Genomic DNA, 23,056 nt, shown 5'->3' on the forward strand with positions numbered 1-23,056 from the left:
CAGTTTCATTGGAACTCAGGATCTTCAGATGAGTCACAGATAGCTATCAGTAATCAAGTAACTCTTGTGTTGGTTTTTGTCCAAGGATGTGGCCACTATGGTTAAGGTAATGGTTTTAAGCCATGGCTAAGTCAATGGTTTTAAGCACTGAGACATAGTTGCAGGTCAAACAGGGTTTCTCAACACAGAGAACAGGGGTGTGACCAGGTAACGCAGCAAACCTGATGGTAGCAGAACCAAGAAGATAACAAAAACAACAAAAATATACAAAAAAAAAAAAAAGATTCCAAAAGGGTTCTTCAGCTGTCCCCATAGTAGTATCCTTATTGGTTCCAGGTCGAACCCCTTTGGCCCTCTGTGGAAAGGGTTTAACATGGAACCCAAAAGGGGTTCTTCAAAGGGTTCTTCAATAGGGACAACCGAAGAACCCTTTTAGGTTATAGATAGCAAAAAAAATTCTAAGAGTGTAGAAAAAATACCTGCACAATACCTAAACAAGGGTCAAGTTTCTGTTGTCAGGTGTGACGTCTCCAACAGGCTATAAGAGCCCCTTTTCTTAACGTTTGGGTGTGTTTTTTTCCCCTTTCCTCCTGGTTCTGGTCCYGGTGGATTGGGTTGCTTGGAGAAACGGCTTGCACCCAATCTCAAGGGCCCCTAGGGGCCAGGGTCAGTGGCCTGCTGCTTGAGGGCTATTTCGGTCTCCCTTGGGGCCACAAGGGTCCCCTGGTGTTAATTCCATCCTGGGCCCCTTAATTATTTACTAGAAGGCCATTATTAGGACACACCACACCTGATCTTCCAGCTCCAAATCCATGGCTATTGGCTAGCTAGTAGCGGAGAGGAGTCCATAAACTCTAGATGCTGCCCTGCTTGGATCTTCCAGAAAATGAGATGGACAAAGAAAAGACAGAGAAAGACTAGTCTGAACTAAGTAAGAACCCCAGCAACACAATTTGTTTATTGTCATGACATGCCAGAGCTTCATTTAATGACAGAGTTGCAATGAAAGAGAGAGAGAGAGAGAGAGACAGAGAGAGAGAGACAGAGAGAGAGAGCTTACATATTCACTCTGTAAATGATATAGCAACACTCATTGGTGTAAAAGAATCCCAGTGTTGGTTTTAATAACCAGTGTTAAACCGAAACCAAGCACATCATTATCATATTTCCCAGCATGCTCTATTGCAGGTAGAGTTTTAGATTTTTTTTCAATAAACAGTACCAGTAAAAAGTTTGGACACACCTACTCATTCAAGGGTTTTTCTAGATTTTACTATTTTTAATTTGAAATAACACATATGAAATCACGTAGTAAACAAAAAAGTTTTAAACAAATTAAAATMWATTTTATATTTGAGATTCTTCAAAGTAGCAACCAGCTTTGCACAGTTGGTATTCTCTCAGCCAGCTTCATGAGGTAGTCACCTGGAATGCATTTCAATTAACAGGTGTGCCTTGTTAAAAGTCAATATGTGGAATTTCTTTCTTTCTTAATGCGTTTGAGCAAATAATTTGTGTTGTGACAAGGTAGGGGTGGTATACAGAAGATAGCCCTATTTGGTAAAAGACCAATCTATATTATGGCAAGAACAGCTCAAATAAGCAAAGAGAAAGGACAGTCCATCATTACTTTAAGACATGAAGGTCAGTCATTCCAGAAAATGTCAAGAACTTTGAGTTTATTCAAGTGCAGTTGCAAAACCATCAAGCGCTATGATGAAATTGTCTCTCATGAGGACCGCTACAGGAAAGGAAGACCCAGAGTTACCTCTGCTGCAGAGGATAAGTGCATTAGAGTTAACTGCACCTCAGATTGCAGCCCAAATAAATACTTCACAGAGTTCAAGTAACAGACACATCTCAACATCAACTGTTCAGAGGAGACTGTGAATCAGGCCTTCATGGTCGAATTGCTGCAAAGAAACCACTACTAAAGGACACCAATAATAAGAAGAGACTTGCTTGGGCCAAGAAACATGAGCAATGGACATTAGATCGGTGGAAATCTGTCCTTTGGTCRGATTAGTCMAAATTTGAGATTTTTGGTTCCAACCACCGTGTCATTGTGAGACGCAGAGTAGGTKAACKGATGAYCTCYGYATGTGTGRTTCCCAYCGTGAAGCATGGAGGAGGAGTTGTGATGGTGCTTTTCTGGTGACACTGTCAGTGATTTATTTAGAATTCAAGGCACACTGAACCAGCATGGCTACMACAGCATTCTGCAGCGATACGCCATCCCATCTAGTTTGTGCTTAGTGGGACTATCATTTGTTTTTCAACAGGCTGTGTAAGGGCTATTTTACCAAGGARGAGAGTGATGAGTGCTGCATCAGATGACCTGGCCTCCACAATCCCCTGACCTCAACCCAATTGAGATGGKTTGGGATGAGTTGGACCGCAGAGTGAAGGAAAATCAGCCAACAAGTGCTCAGCATATGTTGGGACTCCTTCAAGACTGTTGGAAAAGCATTCCAGGTGACTACCTCATGAAGCTGGTTGAGAGAATGTCAAGAGTGTCTAAAACTGTCATCAAGGCCAAGAGTGGCTACTTTGAAGAATCTAAAATATAACATATATTTTGATTTGTTTAACACTTTTTTGGTTACTACATGATTCCATATGTGTTATTTCATAGTTTTGATRTCTTCACTATTATTCAACAATGTAGAAAATAGTACAAATCAAGAAAAACCCTTGAATGAGTAGGTGTGTTCAAACTTTTGACTGRTACTGTATATGTTTTTTGCATGTAATCCAATCTGTTACTTGGGACTCTCGCACCTGTTGCTGAAATGGTTGTTCCAGTTAATTAAGATGGTTTAGGTAGGGTCTCCCGAGTGGCACAGTGGTCTAAGGCACTGCATCACTAGAGATCCTGGTTCAAGTCCAGGCTCTGTCGCAGCTGATGTGACTGGGAGACCCATGGGGCGGTGCACAATTGGTTTGGCCATTTGTCCCATTGTGCACTAGTGACTCCTGTGGTGGGCTGGGCGCAGTGCACACTGACACAGTTGCCAGGTGTACGGCATTTCCTCTGACACATTGGTGTGGCTGGCTTCCGGGTTGAGCGGGAATTGTGTCAAGAAGCAGTGCAGCTTGGCTGGGTTGTGTTTTGGAGGACACACGGCTCTCGACCTTCGCCTCTCCCGAGTCCGTACGGGAGTTGCAGCGATGGGACAAGATTGTAACTACCAATTGGATAGCACGAAATTGGGGAGAAAAAGGAATTTAAAAAAATGGTTTAGGTAGTCTCATATCTTAATCTTCTCAACCCGGCAGTCAATCTGAATGAAAGTTGCGGGTGAATAAAAATCCCAAATGTTTAGGATTTTGTGGCCTGATGTGGCCTGTAAACCATGAGTTTCAGGTTACTGTATTAGGGTAAAACTAAGGCCTTATGAAATACATGTTGTATTGTGTTAAATAATTAAATTTGAATGAGAACATATTCACTTAGGATCGAACTTGGTGAAGGCCACAGGACTTAAAACTGATGGATGCAACAACCATGTTTCTGTCACTAACAAATTACAGTCATGGGTGGTAATTCTGCACTTCACTTGAAAGGTAAGGCACTCTGGGAAATATGCAGATAAGGCTTTACACTAAGCAGTGTGTTAATTCAACACCAACAAGTGTGGACCGTATAGACACTGRACCAGTGTTAAATGTAACACTGTCAGTGTTGATTTAACACTAGAGAATTTGCTGTGTAGAATATGTCATGCATCCATGCATCAGTGCTTACTTGCATCAATGCAAAGCCATTAAACCAAGCAACCTTCTCAGAAGAACGAGTTGAGATGGCCTGACTTGACTGTACATTGTGGAATGTACTGTAGTATCGTTTTGCATTACGTCATTGTAGATATGCAAAGGGAGAGAAGGAATGCGAAATATAACTACATTTAGTATTGCATCATACAATGACACACAGAGTGGCATGTGTGTCAGTGTATGTCAAGGTCATTGAGTTCTCCATGTGTGGAAATGTGCCAACATTTCAGAGGGTGTGTCAAAATGTCACATGTCAATGAATGGCAGAATGTATTAAATATCCATATAATGAGCTATAGTGTGCTATATAGTTGGAAGTATGTCAACATATAATGGCATGTACTGCTGTAATGTAAGTMATTATAGTGTAATGTATGTTAGTAATACTAAGTATACTGTATATCAAGAAAGTATGGATTGGGGTTTATAGTATGTTGCAGTGTGTACTAGTGTATTTTAGGACCAAATACTGGGTGTATGTATGTGTGTATGAAAATAAATGTGTTATTGTGGGGTTCCAACATATACTGTAATGTTGTGTGGTATTATTTCAGCACACCTGTTTGAAGGGTGGGTTGTATAGTGTACTGTAGTGTGTATTAGGGTAGTGTGGTGTATATCAGTTTGGTGTTGGTGTGTATTGTAATGTCTGGACAGGACCTGTGGTAAACTCCTATGACGCCTCCTCTATCTTCTCCCCGGCTGCTGCTGGCTCCTCCACCTTTTCCACCTCTTCCACCTTTTCCACCTCTTCCACCTTTTCTACCACTTCAACCTTCTCTTCCTCTACAGCTGTGGCTGCCTCTGGCTCTGCCAATGCCTCCTCTGGCTGTGCCTCCGCTTCTGCCTTTTCTTCCTCTACGTCTGCTGGCGTACTCCCGATCTCCGGTGCGGTGGCAGCGCTCTCGGCTGGCGTCTCCACGGCGGCGGTGCATTGCACACTCAGGGAGGTTGCCAGGTAGCCCACCAGGTTCATGTACTCCTCGAAGTTGACTTTACCGTCCTGGTTGGAGTCCAGGCCCTGTCGCATATTCTTCACCGCCTCGGAGCTGTCCGTGTCCTGGGTGCAGAGTAGATACAGAGACGGGCAGACATGACTCAGAGGYGACGCCAGCAGAGGTGACCTCAGTAGTAACTGACCCCTTACATCACAAGGTGCAGTATTGTTTTGTGCAGCATGATTAATAGACATACCTTGATTTAACCCAGTTTCAGAATTTATTCATTTTAGGTGCAACCCACCCTATTTTATATGTTAGTCTCAAGGTCATCAGACTGCTAAACAGCCATCACTAGCACATCAGAGGCAGCTGCCTATAGACATAGATTAGGAATCACTGGACACTTTTAGAAATGGATCACTAGGCACTTTAACAATGTTTCCGTCTCATATGTATAAAATGCACTCCACACTATTCTACGGTATCTTAGTCACTTTTAAATTGTGTTTACATATTGCATCACCCATTTCAAATGTATAAACTGTATTGTATTCTAGACTACACCTCTGACTGTTAAACAACCATCTCCAGCACATCAGAGGCTGCTGCCTACAGACATAGATTAGGAATCACTGGCAATTTTAAGGAAATGAAACACTACCCACTYTAATAAGGTCTCCGTATCTTGCATTACTGATCTCATATGTATAAACTGAACTGTACAAAATACTATTCGACGGTATCTTAGACACTTTAATTGTGTGTAAAAATTGCATCACCCATTTCATATGTATATACTGTACTCTATACCCTGCCACTGTATCTTAGTCCAATGCTGCTCTGACATATATGTATATATATTCTTAATCCATTCCTTACTTAGATGTACAGTTGAAGTCGGAAGTTTACATACACTTAGGTTGGAGTCATTAAAACTCGTTTTTCAACAACTCAACAACAAAAACTATAGTTTGGCAAGTCAGTTAGGATATCTAGCTTGTGCATGACACAAGTCATTTTTCCAACAATTGTTTACAGACAGATTATTTCACTTATAATTCACTGTATCACAATTCCAGTGCGGGTACATCATGTTGTGGGGGTGCTTTGCTGCAGGAGGGACTGGTGCACTTCACAAAATAGATGGCATCATGAGGCAGGAAAATGATGTGGATATATTGAAGCAACATCTCAAGACAACAGTCAGGAAGTTAAAGCTTGGTCGCAAATCGGTCTTCCAAATGGACAATGACCCCAAGCATACTTCCAAAGTTGTGGCAAAATGGCTTAAGGACAACAAAGTCAAGGTATTGGAGTGGCCATCACAAAGCCCTGACCTCAATTCTATAGAAAATTTGTGGGCAGAACTGAAAAAGCGTATGCGAGCAAGGAGGCCTACAAACCTGAATCAGTTACACCAGCTCGGTCAGGAGGAATGGGCCAAAATTCACCCAACTTATTGTGGGAAGCTTGTGGAAGGCTACCCGAAACGTTTGACCCAAGTTAAACAATTTAAAGGCAATGCTACCAAATACTAATTGAGTGTATGTAAACTTCTGACCCACTGGGAATGTGATGAAATAAATAAAAGCTKAAATAAATMATTCTCTCTGCTATTATTCTGACATTTCACATTCTTAAAATAAAGTGGTGATCCTAACTCACAATTCCTGACATTTAATCCTAGTAAAAATTCAGTACCATCCGGCATATAGAAATTGTTACCGAGGATGAACCAGACTTGTGGAGGTCTACAATTTTTTTTCTGAAGTCTTGGCTGATTTCTTTTGATTTTCCCATGATGTCAAGCAAAGAGGCACTGAGTTTGAAGGTAGGCCTTGAGATACATCCACAGGTACACCTCCAATTGACTCAAATGATGTCAATTAGCCTATCAGAAGCTTCTAGAGCCATGACATCAGTTCCTGGAATTTTCCAAGCTGTTTAAAGACACAGTCAACTTAGTGTATGTAAACTTCTGACCCACTGGAAATGTGATACAGTGAATTATAAGTGAAATAATCTGTATGTAAAAATCTTTTGGAAAAATTACGTGCTAACTAGAAATTTGTGGAGTGGTTGAAAAACTAGGTTTAATGACTGCAACCTAAGTGTATGTAAACTTCCGACTTCAACTATATATATATATATATATACATACATACATACACACAGACACACAGACACACTACTGTTCAAAAGTTTGACGTCACTTAGAAATGTCCTTATTTTTGAATAAAGAAAAAAAGAAAAGAAAAGAAAGAAAATACCCATTTTTTGTCCATTAAAATAACATCAGATTGATCAGAAATACAATGTAGACATTGTTTATGTTGTAAATGACTATTGTAGCTGGAAACTGCAGATTTTTCATGGAATATCTACATAGGCGTACAGAGGCCCATTATCAGCAACCATCACTTTCAATGGCACGTTCTGTTAGCTAATCCAAGATTATCATTTTAAAAGGCTAATTGATCATTAGAAAACCCTTTTGCAATTATGTTANGCTGTTTAAAGACACAGTCAACTTAGTGTATGTAAACTTCTGACCCACTGGAAATGTGATACAGTGAATTATAAGTGAAATAATCTGTATGTAAAAATCTTTTGGAAAAATTACGTGCTAACTAGAAATTTGTGGAGTGGTTGAAAAACTAGGTTTAATGACTGCAACCTAAGTGTATGTAAACTTCCGACTTCAACTATATATATATATATATATACATACATACATACACACAGACACACAGACACACTACTGTTCAAAAGTTTGACGTCACTTAGAAATGTTCTTATTTTTGAATAAAGAAAAAAAGAAAAGAAAGAAAAGCCCCATTTTTTGTCCATTAAAATAACATCAGATTGATCAGAAATACAATGTAGACATTGTTTATGTTGTAAATGACTATTGTAGCTGGAAACTGCAGATTTTTCATGGAATATCTACATAGGCGTACAGAGGCCCATTATCAGCAACCATCACTCTTGTGTTTCAATGGCACGTTCTGTTAGCTAATCCAAGATTATCATTTTAAAAGGCTAATTGATCATTAGAAAACCCTTTTGCAATAATGTTAGCACAGCTGAAAACTGTTGTGCTGTTTAAAGAAGCAATAAAACTGGCCTTCTTTAGACTAGTTGAGTATCTGGAGCATCAGCATTTGTGGGTTCGATTACAGGCTCAAAATGGCCAGAAACAAAGATCCTTCTTCTGAAACTCGTCAGTCTATTCTTGTTCTGAGAAATGAAGTCTATTCCATGCGAGAAATTGCCATGAAACTGAAGATCTCGTACAACGCTGTGTACTACTCCCTTCACAGAACAGCGCAAACTGTCTCTAACGAGAATAGAAAGAGGTGTGGGAGGCCCCTGTGCACAACTGAGCAAGAAGACAAGTACATTAGAGTGTCTAGTTTGAGAAACAGACGCCTCACAAGTCCTCAACTGGCAGCTTTATTAAATAGTACCCGCAAACACCAGTCTCAACGTCAACAGTGAGGACTTGTTCTTGGCAAAGTTGCAAAGAAAAAGCTATATCTCAGACTGGCCAATAAAAATAAAAGATTAAGATGGGCAAAAGAACACAGACACTGGACAGAGGAAGATAGGAAAAAAGTGTTATGGACAGATGAATCTAAGTTTGAGGTGTTCGGATCACAAAGAATAACATTCATGAGACGCAGAAAAAATGAAAAGATGCTGGAGGAGTGCTTGACGCCATCTGTCAAGCATGGTGGAGGCAATGTGATGGTCTGGGGGTGCTTTGGTGGTGGTAAAGTGGTAGATTTGTACAGGGTAAAAGGGATCTTGAAGAAGGAAGGCTATCACTCCATTTTGCAACACCATGATATACCCTGTGGACAGCGCTTAATTGGAGCCAATTTCCTCCTWCCACAGGACAATGACCCAAAGCACAGCTCCAAACTAWTTTTAACCTTTATTTAACTAGGCAAGTCAGTTAAGAACATTCTGTATTCTGTCTATAATGGAGTGCCCAGCAGTCACCGGATCTCAATCCTATTGAGCTGTTATGGGAGCAGCTTGACCGTATGGTACGTAAGAAGTGCCCATAAAGCCAATCCAACTTGTGGAAGGTGCTTCAGGAAGCATGGGGTGAAATCTCTTCAGATTACCTCAACAAACTGGAATGCCAAAGGACTACAAAGCTGTATTGMTGCAAATGGAGGATTCTTTGACGAAAGCAAAGTTTGAAGGACACAATTATTATTTCAATTAAAAATCATTATTTATAACTTTGTCAACGTCTTGACTATATTTCCTATTCATTTATGTTTTCATGGAAAACAAGGACATTTCTAAGTGACCCCAAACTTTTGAACGGTAGTGTATATAACATTTTATTGGTTGCAAGAAGAGTCACAAGCTTGATGTGGTCATTGGAATATGGGACCAAATACTAAACATTTGACTACTTTATTCATAAGAATCTGTAGGAGGTGTCAATAATTTTGACCCCTACCTTTTTGAGAAAACATTTTATTACTTGTTAAACAAAATCTCTTTCTCTGAGCAATTTAATTAGTATAAATAATATAGCTCAGCATATAATAATATAGCTCAGCATTTGAATTACTTATTTTATATAGTTATTATTGGTCCTCTTTATCAAGGGTGACAATCATTTCGGAACACCAGTGTATGTGTGTATTTCGGAAGCGTTAGGATAAAGCAGACATACAATTGACGAATAAAGTGATATTAAGCTTAACAAATATAGCTCAGTCAAAAGGTTCAGAAAGGTGTAGTATTTATAGCTGGTGGAGGCTGCTGTCTAACTGACCATCATGATGTTGTGGAGTTGGCTCTTCACCAGCTTCTGGAAGTCATTCCCTCCCAAACTCTCCTTCCCCTTGGCAGACTTCAGGAAGACACCAACTACAGTCTGAATGGCCGACTCCATGACTGCTCTCTCTGCCCAGAGAAAGAAGGGTAGGGTGTGATAAGTTTTTTTTTGACAAGGTGGTTGAGAGAGAGAGAGAGAGAGAGAGAGAGAGAGAGAGAGAGAGAGAGAGAGAGAGAGAGAGAGAGAATTTTATTCGTCACATGTGCTGAATACCTTAGTGAAGTGCTCACTTACAAGCCCTTAACCAACAATACAGTTGTAAGAAATAAATGTAAGAAATAATTAAAGAGCAGCAGTAAAATAACAACAGCGAGGCTATATACACGGGGTACTGGTACAGAGTCAATGTGCGGGGGAACCGGTTAGTCGTGGTAATCGAGGTAATATGTACATGTAGGTAGAGTTATTAAAGTGACTATGCATAGATAATACCAGAGAGTAGCAGCAGCGTAAAAGAGGGAGGAGAGGAGGGAGGGGGCAATGCAAATAGTCTGGGTAGCTATTTGATTAGATGTTCAGGATTCTTATGGCTTGGGGGTAGAAGCTGTTTAGAAGCCTCTTGGACCTAGACTTGGAGCTCCGGTACCGCTTGCCGTGCGGTAGCAGAGAGAACAGCCTATGACTAGGGTGGCTGGAGTCTTTGACAATTTTTATGGCCTTACTCTGACACCGCCTGGTATAGAGGTCCTGGATGGCAGGAAGCTTGGCCACAGTGATGTACTGGGCCATACTGTAGTGCCTTGCGGTCAGAGACCGAGCAGTTGCCTTACCAGGCAGTGATGCAACCCGTCAGGATGCTCTCGATGGTGCAGCTATAGAACCTTTTGAGGATCTGATGACCCATGCCAAATCTTTTCAGTCTCCTGAGGGGGAATAGGTTTTGTTGTGCCCTCTTCACAACTGTCTTGGTGTGTTTGAACCATGTTTGTTTGTTAGTGATGTGCACACTAAGGAACTTGAAGCTCTCAACCTGCCCCACTACAGCCCCGTCGATGAGAATGGGGGTATGCACGGTCCTCATTTTCCTGTAGTCCACAATCATCTCCTTTGTCTTGATCACGTTGAGAGAGAGTTTATTGTCCTGGCACCACACGGTCACGTCTCAGACCTCCTCCCTATAGGCTGTCTAGTCGTTGTCGGTGATCAGGCCTACCACTGTTGTTTAATCTGCAAACTTAACAACGGTGTTGGAGTCGTGCCTGGCAGTGCAGTCATGAGTGAACAGGGAGTACAGGAGGGGACTGAGCACGCACCCCTAAGAGGCCCCCGTGTTGAGGATCAGCATGGCGGATGTGTTAATACCTACCCTTACCAGCTGGGGGCGGTCCGTCAGGAAGTTCAGGATCCAGTTGCAGAGGGAGGTGTTTAGTCTCAGGGTCCTTAGGTTAGTAATGAGTTTTGAGGGCACTATGGTGTTGAACGCTGAGCTGTAGTCAATGATTAGCATTCTCACATAGGTGTTCCTTTTGTCCAGGTGTGAAAGGGCAGTGTGGAGTGCAATAGAGATTGCATCATCTGTGGACCTGTTGGGGCGGTATGCAAATTGGAGAGGGTCTAGGGTTTCTGGGATAATGGTGTTGATGTGAGCCATGACCAGCCTTTCAAAGCATTTCATGGCTACAGACGTGAGTGCTACGGATCGGTAGTCATTTAGGCAGGTTACCTTAGTGTTGTTGTGCACAGGGACTATGTTAGTCTGCTTGAAACATGTTGGTATTACAGACTCAGACAGGGAGAGGTTGAAAATGTCAGTGAAGACACTTACCAGTTGGTCAGAGCATGCTCAGAGTACACGTCCTGGTAATCCATCTGGCCCTGCGGCCTTGTGAATGCTGACCTGTTTAAAGGTCTTACTCACATTGGCTGCGGAGAGCGTGATCACACAGTCATCCGGAACAGCTGATGCCCTCATGCATGCTTCAGTGTTACTCGCCTTGAAGCAAGCAAAGAAGTAATTTAGCTCGTCTGGTAGGCTCATGTCACTGGGAAGCTCTCGGTTGTGCATCTCTTTGTAGTCTGTAATAGTTTGCAAGCCCTTCCACATCCGATGAGCGTCGGAGCCGTTGTAGCACGATTCGATCTTAGTCCTGTATTGACGCTTTGACGGTTCGTCGGAGGGCATAGCGGGATTTCTTGAAAGCGTCCGTGTTAGAGTCCCGCTCCTTGAAAGCGGCAGCTCTACCCTTTAGCTCAGTGCGGATGTTGACTGTAATCCATGGCTTCTGGTTGGGGTATGTCACTGTAGGGCCGACGTCATCGATGCAATTATTGACGAAGCCAGTGACTGATGTGGTGTACTCCTCAATGCCATCGGAAGAATCCCGGAACATATTCCAGTCTGTGCTAGCAAAACAGTCCTGTAGCTTAGCATCTGCTTCATCTGACCACTTTTTTGTTGACCGAATCACTGGTGCTTCCTGTTGTCTTTTTTGCTTGTTAAGCAGGAATCAGGAGGATAGAATTATGGTCAGATTTGCCAAATGGAGGGTGAGGGAGAGCTTTGTACGCGTCTCTGTGTGGAGTAAAGGTGGTCTAGAGTTTTTTCCCCCTCTGGTTTTACATTTAACATGCTGGTAGAAATTAGGTAAAATGGATTTAAGTTTCATCCAGTGCATTCGGAAAGTATTCCCCTTGACTTTTTCCACATTTTGTTACGTTACAGCCTTATTCTACAATGGATTAAATCGTTTTTTCCCCTTATCAATCTACACACAATACCCCATAAGGACAATTTTATGTTACAAAAAACAGAAATATCACATTTACATAAGTTTTTACTCAGTACTTTGTGGAAGCACCTTTGGCAGCGATTACAGCCTTGAGTCTTCTTGGGTATGACGCTATAAGCTTGGCACACCTGCATTTAGGGAGTTTCTCCCATTCTTCTCTCCAGATCCTCTCAAGATCTGTCAGGTTGGATGGGAGCGTTGCGGCACAGCTATTTTCAGGTCTCTCCAGAAATGTTTGATCGGGTTCAATTCCAGGCTCTGGCTGGGCCACTCAAGGACATTCAGAGACTTGTCCCGAAGCCAGTCCTGCATTGTCTTGGCTGTGTGCTTAAGGTCGTTGTCCTGAGGGAAGGTAAACCTTCGCCCTTCACCCCAGTCCGAGGTCCTGAGCAATATGGAGCAGGTTTTCATCAAGGATCTCTCTGTACCTTGCTCCGTTCATCTTTCCCTCGATCCTGACTAGTCTCCCAGTCTCTGCCACTGGAAAACAACCCTACAGCATGATGCTGCCACCACCATGCTTCACCGTAGGGATGCCAGGTTTCCTCCAGACGTGATGCTTGACATTCAGACCAGAGAATCTTGTTTGTTTGCAGAGATGGCTGCAGAGATGGTTGTCCTTCTGGAAGGTTCTCCCATATCCACAGAGGAACTCTGGAGCTCTGTCAGTGTGACCATCGGGTTCTTGTTCACCTCCCTGACCAAGGCACTTCTCCCGCGATTTCTCAGTTTGGCCGGGCGGCCAGCTCTAGGAAGAGGCTTGGTGGTTCCAAACTTCTTCCATTTAAGAATGATGGAGGCCACTGTGATCTTGGGGACCTTCAACGCTGCAGACATTTTTTGGTACCCTTCCCCAGATCTGTGCCTCGACACAATCATGTCTAAGAGCTCTACGGACAATTCCTTCGACATCATGGTTTGGTTTTTGCTCTGACATGCACTGTCAATTGTGGGACCTTATATAGACCAAATCATGTCCAATCAATTGAATTTACCACAGGTGGACTCAATTGAATGTACCACAGGTGGACTCCAATCAAGTTGTAGAAACATCTCAAGGATGATCAATGGAAACGGGATGCACCTGATCTCATTTTCAAATTTTTWATTTTTAATACATGGCAAACATTTCTAAAAACCTGTTTTCGCTTTGCCATTATGGGGCATTGTGTGCAGATTGAGGAACATTTTTTATTTATATTTTAGAATAAGGCTGTAACATAACAAAATGTGGAAAAAGGKTAGGGGTCTGAATACTTTCTGAATGCACTGTAATTATTTTCGTGACAATCTAATTTAAGGAGACAAAGACAGGCACCACAGTGGAAAAAGAAACAGTGAATCTCCTTGAGATATACAAAGGCTTGTCGTTTCAGGTGTTGAGTCTGGAACTCCTTGGTAGGATAGGGTAGGTAGGCGACAGACAGGCGATGCGCGATAAACTAAGAAGGTGAGAGAGAGTCTGACTGAGAGACAAGCGGCGATGCACAATGGAAGTTCTGATCTTTGATAGGTCATCTGATCTACTGAAGCCACCACACGGCCAGGGCTTCAGATTACCTCAGGGATTACCCGCCTGCTCTCAACCTTTTTCAAGCTCTCTCTTGCGATCTCTCTCTCTTTCTTTATGTCTCTCTCTCGCCTCCTCTATCTCTCTTTTTCATTCTTTATCTGTCTCGCTCTGTCTCTTTTATCTCTCTCTCTATCTCTGTTGCCTACTCACACCCGTATGCACAGCACACACTCTCATGTGATTTCAAAAGGCATTTCAAGATTTTGTGAGGGACAGACATTTTACATAGTGAATATGTTAGTGTGTGTATGTGTGTGTGTGTGTGCGTGCATGCGTGTTTGTGTGTGCTGTATGCCCCTGAGTTTATATATGAGTAATACGGTTGTATGTACAGTACCAGTCAAAAGTTTGGACACACCTACTCATTCAAGGATTTTTCTTTATCTTTACTATTTTCTACATTGTAGAATAATAGTGAAAGCATCAAAACTATGAAATAACACATATGGAATCATGTAGTAACAAARAAAGTGTTAAACTAATCAAAATATATTTTATATTTAATATTCTTCAAAGTGGCCACCTTTTRCCTTGACAACAGCTTTGCACACGCTTGGTATTCTCTCAACCAGCTTCACCTGGAATGCTTTTCCAACAGTCTTGAAGGAGTTCCAACATATGCTGAGCACTTGTTGGGTGCTTTTCCTTCACTCTGCAGTCCAACTCATCCCAAACCATCTCAATTGAGTTGAGGTCAGGTGATTGTGGAGGCAGCACTCTATCACTCACCTTCTTGGTCAAGTAGCCCTTACACAGCCTGGAGGTGTGTTGGGTCATTGTCCTGTTGAAAAACAAATGATAGTCCACTAAGCGCAAACCAGATGGGATGGCGTATTKCTGCAGATTGCAGCAATTACAGACAGTGTCACAGGAAARGCACCCCCACACCATCACACCTCCTCCTCCATACTTCAAGGTGGRAACCACACATGCGGCAWTCATCAGTTCACCTACTCTGAGTCTCACAATGACACARTGGTTGGAAGAAAATATTTCAAATTTGGACTCATCAGACCAAAGGGCAGATTTCCCACCAGTCTAATGTAAATTGCTTGTGTTTCTTGGTCGAAGCAAGTCTCTTCTTATTGGTGTCMTTTAGTAGTGGTTTCTTTGSAGCAATTCGACCATGAAGGCCTGAAGAGTTGTTGAGATGTGTCTGTTACTTGAACTCTGTGAAGCATTTATTTGGGCTGCAATCTGAGGTGCAGTTAACTCTAATGAACTTATCCTCTGCAGCAGAGGTAACTCTGGGTCTTCCTTTCCTGTGGGGGTCCTCATGAGAGCCAGTTTCATCATATAGCTTGATGGTTTTTGCGACTGCACTTGAAGAAACTTTCAAAGTTCTTGAAATTTTCCGGATTGACTGACCGTCGTGTCTTAAAGCAATGATGGACTGTCGTTGCTCTTAGCTTTTTTGAGCTGTTCTTGMCATAATATGGACTTGGTCTTTTACCAAATAGGGCTATCTTCTGTATACCACCCCTACCTTGCCACAACACAACTGATTGGCTCAAACGCATTAAGGAAAGAAATTCCACAAATGAACTTTTAATAAGGCACACCTGTTAATTGAAATACATTCCAGGTGACTACCTAATGAAGCTGGTTGAGAGAACGCCAAGAGTGTGCAAAGCTGTCATCAAGGCAAAGGGTGGCTAATTTGAAGAATCTAAAAYCTAAAATATATTTAGATTTGTTTAWCACTTTTTTGGTTACTATATGATTCCATGTTTTATTTCATAGTTTTGATGTCTTCACTATTATTCTACAATGTAGAAAATAGTCAAAATAAAGAAAACCCCTGGAATGAGTAGGTGTTTCCAAACTTTTGACTGGTACTGCATGTAATATAGGCCATGAGTGTACGACTGATTGCATGAGATATGCGTGATATGTGTCCTATTACTCACAACAGACAGCTATAAGTGTAAGATTTCCCTCACACTGAGCACAAAATACAATGCATGCCAGTGAGTGACACATCCATGCAGGAATTTCATACATTTTTGTCAGTGGAGATCAGTTAAACATGATAGGAATTTACAGGCCAACTCTGCTCCAAGCTAGATTGCCCCAGCGCTTTTTGACCAACCTCACTCGTTTGTCAACTTATTTAAATGTAGCACACAAAGTACACACACACACACATCTGCCAAGAAAAAGCATACACTGTAAAGGGGTTACTGTGAATTTGACAGTAGTTTACAGGCAGCTCGGTGGCAAGTGAAAATCTGTATTTCATATTACAGTACACCTACTGTAATATAGATACGGTATCAAAGAAAGTCCTGTGTAATGATACAAGGGATTGGTGCAAGCAGATTAGATCCTAAGTGTTTACACATTACAGTATATYACTGAATATTTGGTGTTTAATTTCACTTGCACTTCTAGAGGTCTTAAAGAAGGGTCTAAGCCATCTGACCAAGATGTTTTAATGGGGTCAAGTTTAAGGAGCTCCTTTAGCACCTCAGACTCAGTGACCGCCTGCAGGGAGAAACTTTGTAGCGGGGCTGGGGAATAAGATGGAGAAGCGTTGGGGCTAGTCATATTAGAAGCGGTGGGAGATGAGGAAATGTTGGACGGGCAAGGAGGCATGGCTGAGTAAAATAGGAATCCTGACTTAATGAAGTGGTGATTAAAGAGCTCAGCCATGTGCTTCTTGTTACAGTGTACCTTATAGCTTTTTACAATAGACTTTCGCTTGTTAAATCTGTCTTTGGAAATCCGAGGGGGCTTTTGAGAAGGTAAATAAATCTGCCATYGTAAAGAAACATGTCACACTTCAGCACCCCCTCATCACCTTCTTCCAACCCCTCCTTCTCCTAGTGCAATCACCACATCCACAGGTTGCAGGCAATTAGGAAACATGGATATTAGCCTAATTATGCYGAGAAAGAGCGAGGGCAGCATATTAAAAGCGACACTTTCATTGTCCGCTCTGACAAGCTCCAAGACTTACTGTCAACCGCAACCGGTACTAAGTCTGACCCTGTGGTTCTAACACTCTTTACTGTTGCTAAATCTACATTAACACCCTACATTGATTGATACCGATTACCGAAGAGATGTGCCACTGTGTGGTTATATATAGACCTACCATATATGTGATTGAAAAGAGGCAACTGATAAGGGTAAAGTCCAATGAGAATGTAGTAGCTACTTTCTGGGTTTTTATAGACTTGAGGCATTAGAGTAGGCTGTTTGGATAAACATATATTCTTTCTGATTATTGAAATTTAAAAAGTTGTACAGTTAGATTGTTTTTAATTGCACTACGAATTGACATGCTAAATCTAAATATGGTCCCAACGAAAAGGTGAAACCCAAGGAGAAACATTGATAAGTAGGCCTAACSGATCCATACGCAACAGAGTTCACACCTTCGCGGATGTTGGCCTACATGAACCACAATGACCCGTCATTCCCTTGTAATCCTCAAACTCTTTACAAACAAAACCCACAGTCACTATTCTTGCATTGCCATTTCTGTCCTATTCTTACATATATTATTTACTTGGTGGACTGGCTGCAACCTGGCTATGCCTTCTCACAGTCAGGGTCAGTGACAGTCAACCTCATCTCCAAACTAATGAACACAGGGCTTCTATTACTTAGCCAACGTCACAAGGACAGCTCTGACCCCACCTCAGTTCCGACACACACCAACTATTATGTCGAGCAAAGGCCAAAAAACAACTCAGCAAATAATTAAATATAGACACCCAGAGGTTTTCCGTTTCACTCCAGAGCCCAAAGTAGATTGAGTGTTGCCTTTCCAAATGGGCGAATGTGATACAGTACGTGCTCTGAGTAATGACAATACTACCGCTCGTGTGGCATGAAATATTAAGAGAGGAACAAGTTAGGTTGTGGCTATATACTTTAGCTAAAATGCAAAAAGTTGTCTGTGATTAGATTCAAACTCGCAAGGGTGGTAGAGTGAGYSTATAACGCAAACATCTAGCAACCCAAAGGTCACAGACAACTTTAGCATTTTAGTTAATTAGCAACTTTCAATTACTTACTACTTTTTAGATACTTTGCAACTACTTAGCATGTTAGATAACCCTTCCCCTAACTCTAATCTTAACCCTTTTAGCTAACCCTTCCCCTAACTCTAATCTTAACCCTTTTAGCTAACCCTTCCACCAACCTTAACCMTTTTAGCTAACCCTTCCCCTAAACCTTTAGGAGTTAGGTTAAAGGTTTATTGAGATAACCCTTTAACCTAACTCCTAAACTTAACCCTAACCCCTAGCCTAGCTAACATTAGCCAGCTAGTTAACGTTAGCCACCTAGCAACCTAGCTAGAATTCGTAACATTTGATACGTTTTGCAAATTCGTATTATATTGTATGTTTTGCGAATTGGCAACATATAATACGTATTATAATTCGTAACATATAATACAAAATGGGTGATGTACATCCACAATTAATAGATACCATAGATACCACCGTAACATATCATACTAAATGGTGTGTCTCGCATTTATGTACATGTAACAGTATAACTGTAGTACGTCCCCTCGACCCGGGCACGAACCAGGGACCCTCTGCACACATCAACAACAGTTACCCACGAAGCGTCGTTACCCATCGCTCCACAAAAGCCGCGGCCCTTGCAGAGCAAGGGGAAACACAACTTCTAGGTTTCAGAGCAAGTGACGTAACTGATTGAAACGCTATTAGCGCGTACCCGCTAACTAGCTAGCCATTTCACATCCGTTACACTCACCCCCCTTTCAACCTCCTCCTTTTCTGCAGCAACCAGAGATCCGGGTCAACAGCATCAATGTAAAAGTATAACTTTAGTACGTCCCCTCGCCCCGACCCGGGCGCGAACCAGGGACCTTCTGCACACATCAACAACTGACACTCACGAAGCATCGTTACCCATCGCTCCACAAAAGCCGCTGTTTCCCCTTTCTGCAAGGGGAAACACTACTTCTAGGTTTCAGAGCAAGTGACGTAACTGATTGAAACGCTATTAGCGCGTACCCGCTAACTAGCTAGCCATTTCACATCCGTTACATACAGAACAATACGAAATGCTCTGAGGCCAGGTTGATTGGAGTGGCAGCAAGTCTTAAACCTTTAATTACAGTAAAATACTGTGAAATACAAATCCTTCCCCTCAACTAATTTAATTAATCCATTAATTCATTCCGATTACAGTAGAATTTACTTTTTTACAGTTTAATACAGTCATGTACTATGTGTCATTAAAGTGCTTGCTTTGATACCATATTACAGTAGGTGTACTGTACTGTAATATGAAATACAGAATTTGACTTGCCATCGAGCTGCCTGGTAACCCATTTACAGTGTAGGTTTAATATGTTCTTTAAATAGTAAATACATTTTAGGCCAGTTGTACAAACCAAACAGGCTCATATTGCTCATGGTAGGCTAGATGATCGATCCGTTTTACAAAAGAGGCACATTTATCGGCTATTTTTGGGTTGAGAGTGCACACGCTGTGACTGATCAATAATGATCAAGAATGGCTATGCGTTTATGATAAATAATGCACTATTGACATGTAGTTAAATCGTTTTTTGCCCTTTAAAATCGAACGTTATCTGCATCTTGCTACTTTAAAAAAAACAGTCTTTCTTGAAGTCTCCAACAGCTTCGTCATTGGCACTGTCCCTTAGAGCGTATTCGTTTCACGAGACAGTTCCTGCAAGGGTGTATCTAAAACGTGGCATTAAGCGTTATGATTTAAGCACGTTTACAGTGCAAAACTTTTTCAATAAAGCATGAACAAAATATGTAACTCACCATATACTTCCTACAGGGCAAGCAAACAGTTCAAATGTGCCCAATTTTGTGTTTATTTTCCCGTCTATGTCCTCTGTTTGAAACCCCCCCCCAAAACGTGCCAAACTAGGGCTGCAGAATCTCTTCCGTGATTTATTTTTTTCTTAAACTTGTTCCCCTGACAAGTCAAAGGGCGTGTACCTGGGAGAGTGCRAAAGTGGGGAATGTGGAAGAGAGACGTAAAACAACTTTTATATGAGTGGGTAAAAATGTATATCAACCTTGGAACTTATTTTCTCTCTATTCTATTATCTTTGGCATGTGGTGCTAGTTTATGTCGTCTGATTTGCATTGTTACAGGACAATAATTCGAGTATGAGGGATATTCGGATTAAAGAAGGCTGGGAAGATGAGACAGGGAGAGATTTGAGTGTTGAGTTGCTTTTAACCCTTTATATCCAAAATTAACTGCCAGTTTCATTTTATGAAATTAACACAAGTTTAGACTTACACCTAGATCACMCCAACACTGTCATTACACAAAATGGTACGCAACATCATCTGGATATGTGTGCAACAAAAGTTCAACATTCATCCTCTGCTACCATTTCTGTCACGCCTTCGCATACAGCATACTTTCGATAAATCCTACATATGCACCACACAGAAYGCACTGAACTTTTCTCTGCAACGAAATGCTGCAAGGCAAATGCAGCGTTCCATTGGAAATGAATGTACTGTGGGTGTGATTGAGGCATTAGGCTAATGTGTGCACAGTAGTGATCTTTACCCCTGTCATACACCCAGACTCAAGTCAAGCAAGTGGTAACTGCCTTAGGAGGATATCCAGACCACTCCAGGACCACTGTAGTGAAATGCATGTGCTCTCTCTCACACACACAACCTTTGATCCCACTTAGAAGTCTAGGCCTGCCCAATCTCTCACCCCGAGGGAGTGTCACGCTGTTTGTCATTGTCGGTGCTGACAGTGATTTGTCAGCCGTCACACCCACACTGGTACCTTGTGTTTAATTAGGATGTAAAGTCCACAGTATGTCCAGTATCAAAATTGCAATGGAAACATCTAATTCCCCATATAGTGCACTATTTTTGACCATTCACTAAACAAACAAAATGTACATGTAATTAAACAATAGAGTGCATGGACAGTCAAGCAACTTTCCTGTATCCAATGTATTGTTGTTGACCTAGGATAAAACGTAGACTGGTAATGGAGACAGAGATGGTAGTTAGCAGCAGGGATGTAGACTGCACTTACATCACTGTGTAACAATTGGAAAGGCAGCTTTGTATAGGCATTATGAACCCCTATGGAACAGGATCGCTGTAACTCATGTAATTGTGGGAGCAGTATACTGTTACTATCCAATTATGCTATTAAAGGTTGTAATGCACCCACACTAAATGAGAGGATGAACAAAAGGGTGGACAGGGCCGGACTGGGACCAGAAATCTCCCCCCCCGGCATTTCCAACGAGCAGGCCCATTTCCCCCCCTCTAGGCCTCCAATCCACCATTTAGACAGGCCCACTGAGCTAAAGATGGACCAGCTAATCTGGCATTTTCTAGAATTGCCCTATGGCCAGTCCGTCTCTGAGTAATGGATGTCAGTGAACCAAAAATAGACAGAAAACAGAAGGAGAGTTAAGACAATGGTCACCTGCTTTAGAAAATKATCAACTGAAGAATTGTGCATATCAATTCAGATAAAAAGCTTGCCACACAGCTACATAGAGGATCATTTAATTGCACATTGATACACATCCAACGGAATCCCACACATMTTTTTTATTGGCTAAAAGCACCCTTGCTTGTTGGCAAGTTTTCCAATCAGCTGCCAGAACTGTCAGTCCCTGTCGTTGTTTTCATCCAACGAACCCAGGTTGCTCGATCGCGCCTGCATCGCTGGTATTCTGCAGGCAATCAGAGAGGAAAGAGGGGACAGTGACCCATTCAGGCCCAGACTGGGTTAGCAATGAGTTGCATGGAAAGGCGACTCTGCCATCTAATGGTCAAGAATACTGCAGATCATTTGGCACTGAGTCGGAGTTCGACAAACTTTGGTTGCAGTGTCATTTTGCTAAATAAAATGGAAGGTTTATGGCAGAGCAAATATCAGTGACTRCGTCCCAAAAAGCATCCTATTCCCTATATAGCGCACTACTTTGGGTGCGTGCGTGTTTGGGTATGCAAGCTCATCCGAGAGCAATAGAAATTACACAGACAAGGATTAGGCCTGCAATCACTCACATATAGGATGCTTGTTATCAGGCTGTCATTCAGCCACTCACTCACTGCTCTAGATAATAATGTATTGCGAAATGGATGCCAAGTATTAAGTGGGTGCTAAAGAGGGCTAAGGCTAAATCCCAAATGGTACACTATTCCCGATGTAGTGCACTACCTATGACCATTTACCTTGACAAAAGCAGGTAGTTGAGAGACCACCAGGCTGCTGAACTCTTTGTTCAGGGTRTTTGAGGATCCATCATTCCCAGCAAAGGTCTTGAACTGGGAGACAACTACGTTGATGACAGAGTCCATTGTATTGATTCAATATGGAGTTGACTGCAAATACATGAGAAATAAACAAGTCTGCTTATAAAGTCTATACGTTACATTTTTATCCATTGTAGAGATACTGAAATAAAGTCAGCAACTAAATCATGAAAAACCAGAAAACGACATGAAATCAGATTGAGAGAGGAAAGACAAAACAGTATTAAAGGAAAACCAGTCATATTTCATCCCACCTGGTGAGGTATGGTCTGGTTGCAGCAGCCAGCAGGTATGGAGAATCGTCCCATCTCTCCACTCTTTCCTTTGTCGTCTCCATCCTGTTCACTATGAAGCTAGGCCTAGTGCGGAGGCCCAGTATTAGAGCCTCTGCCTGACCAGGTGTTTGGGGGATGTAAAATGATAGGTATGACAGCCTCTGCGGGTTTAAAGTGTTGGTCAGAAAACATCCATCATTACTGACAGTTTTACTAATCAGCTTATCTGGTCAGGATCTGTCCAGTCTCATTGGTTCAGTCACTCATAGGTTACGTCCCCAACGGCACCCTATTTCCTGTATAGGCCATTTGTATAGGGCCCTGGTCAAAAGTAGTGGACTATAAAGGGAATAGGGTGCCATGTGGGACGCAAATACAGTGCTAACGTGTGGACACGAACAAGTCGTCATGTGCATGTTTCTTTGAGGTTCTTACCTTTGTCTAGTAATGTGGACACAACAAAAGATTCATTCCACACATTTATGTACTTCCCCCTCCTCCGCCAGTAGCGTAAGTGACGTACACCTAAGCCTTGTTCACACTGCCTAAATTCTCAAACCAGTTGTTAATCAAATTCATTGCAGAATACTGATTGTCCAATGGTTT

The 23,056-nt window shown here is 41.9% G+C and overlaps 1 protein-coding gene and 1 long non-coding RNA gene across 2 annotated transcripts; both read right to left on the bottom strand.

The window, feature by feature from the left end:
* Window positions 1-928: 928 nt before the first annotated feature.
* LOC139023390 (uncharacterized) lies at window positions 929-19,818 on the bottom strand. The gene is made up of 3 exons (XM_070436407.1): window positions 19,677-19,818; window positions 9,523-9,653; window positions 929-4,837 (listed from the first exon to the last, which is right to left on the bottom strand). The coding sequence occupies exons 2-3, from the start codon at window positions 9,640-9,642 to the stop codon at window positions 4,451-4,453; spliced, it is 507 nt and encodes a 168-aa protein (XP_070292508.1). The 5' UTR covers window positions 9,643-9,653; window positions 19,677-19,818; the 3' UTR covers window positions 929-4,450.
* A 1,612-nt stretch (window positions 19,819-21,430) lies between these two features.
* Window positions 21,431-23,019, bottom strand: LOC111956196 (uncharacterized). The gene is made up of 3 exons (XR_002876218.2): window positions 22,430-23,019; window positions 22,095-22,244; window positions 21,431-21,589 (listed from the first exon to the last, which is right to left on the bottom strand). It is a non-coding gene; the product is annotated as an uncharacterized lncRNA (long non-coding RNA).
* Window positions 23,020-23,056: the final 37 nt, after the last annotated feature.

The sequence above is a fragment of the Salvelinus sp. IW2-2015 genome, linkage group LG31 (assembly GCF_002910315.2).
Source record: "Salvelinus sp. IW2-2015 linkage group LG31, ASM291031v2, whole genome shotgun sequence".
Lineage (NCBI taxonomy): Eukaryota > Metazoa > Chordata > Actinopteri > Salmoniformes > Salmonidae > Salvelinus > Salvelinus sp. IW2-2015.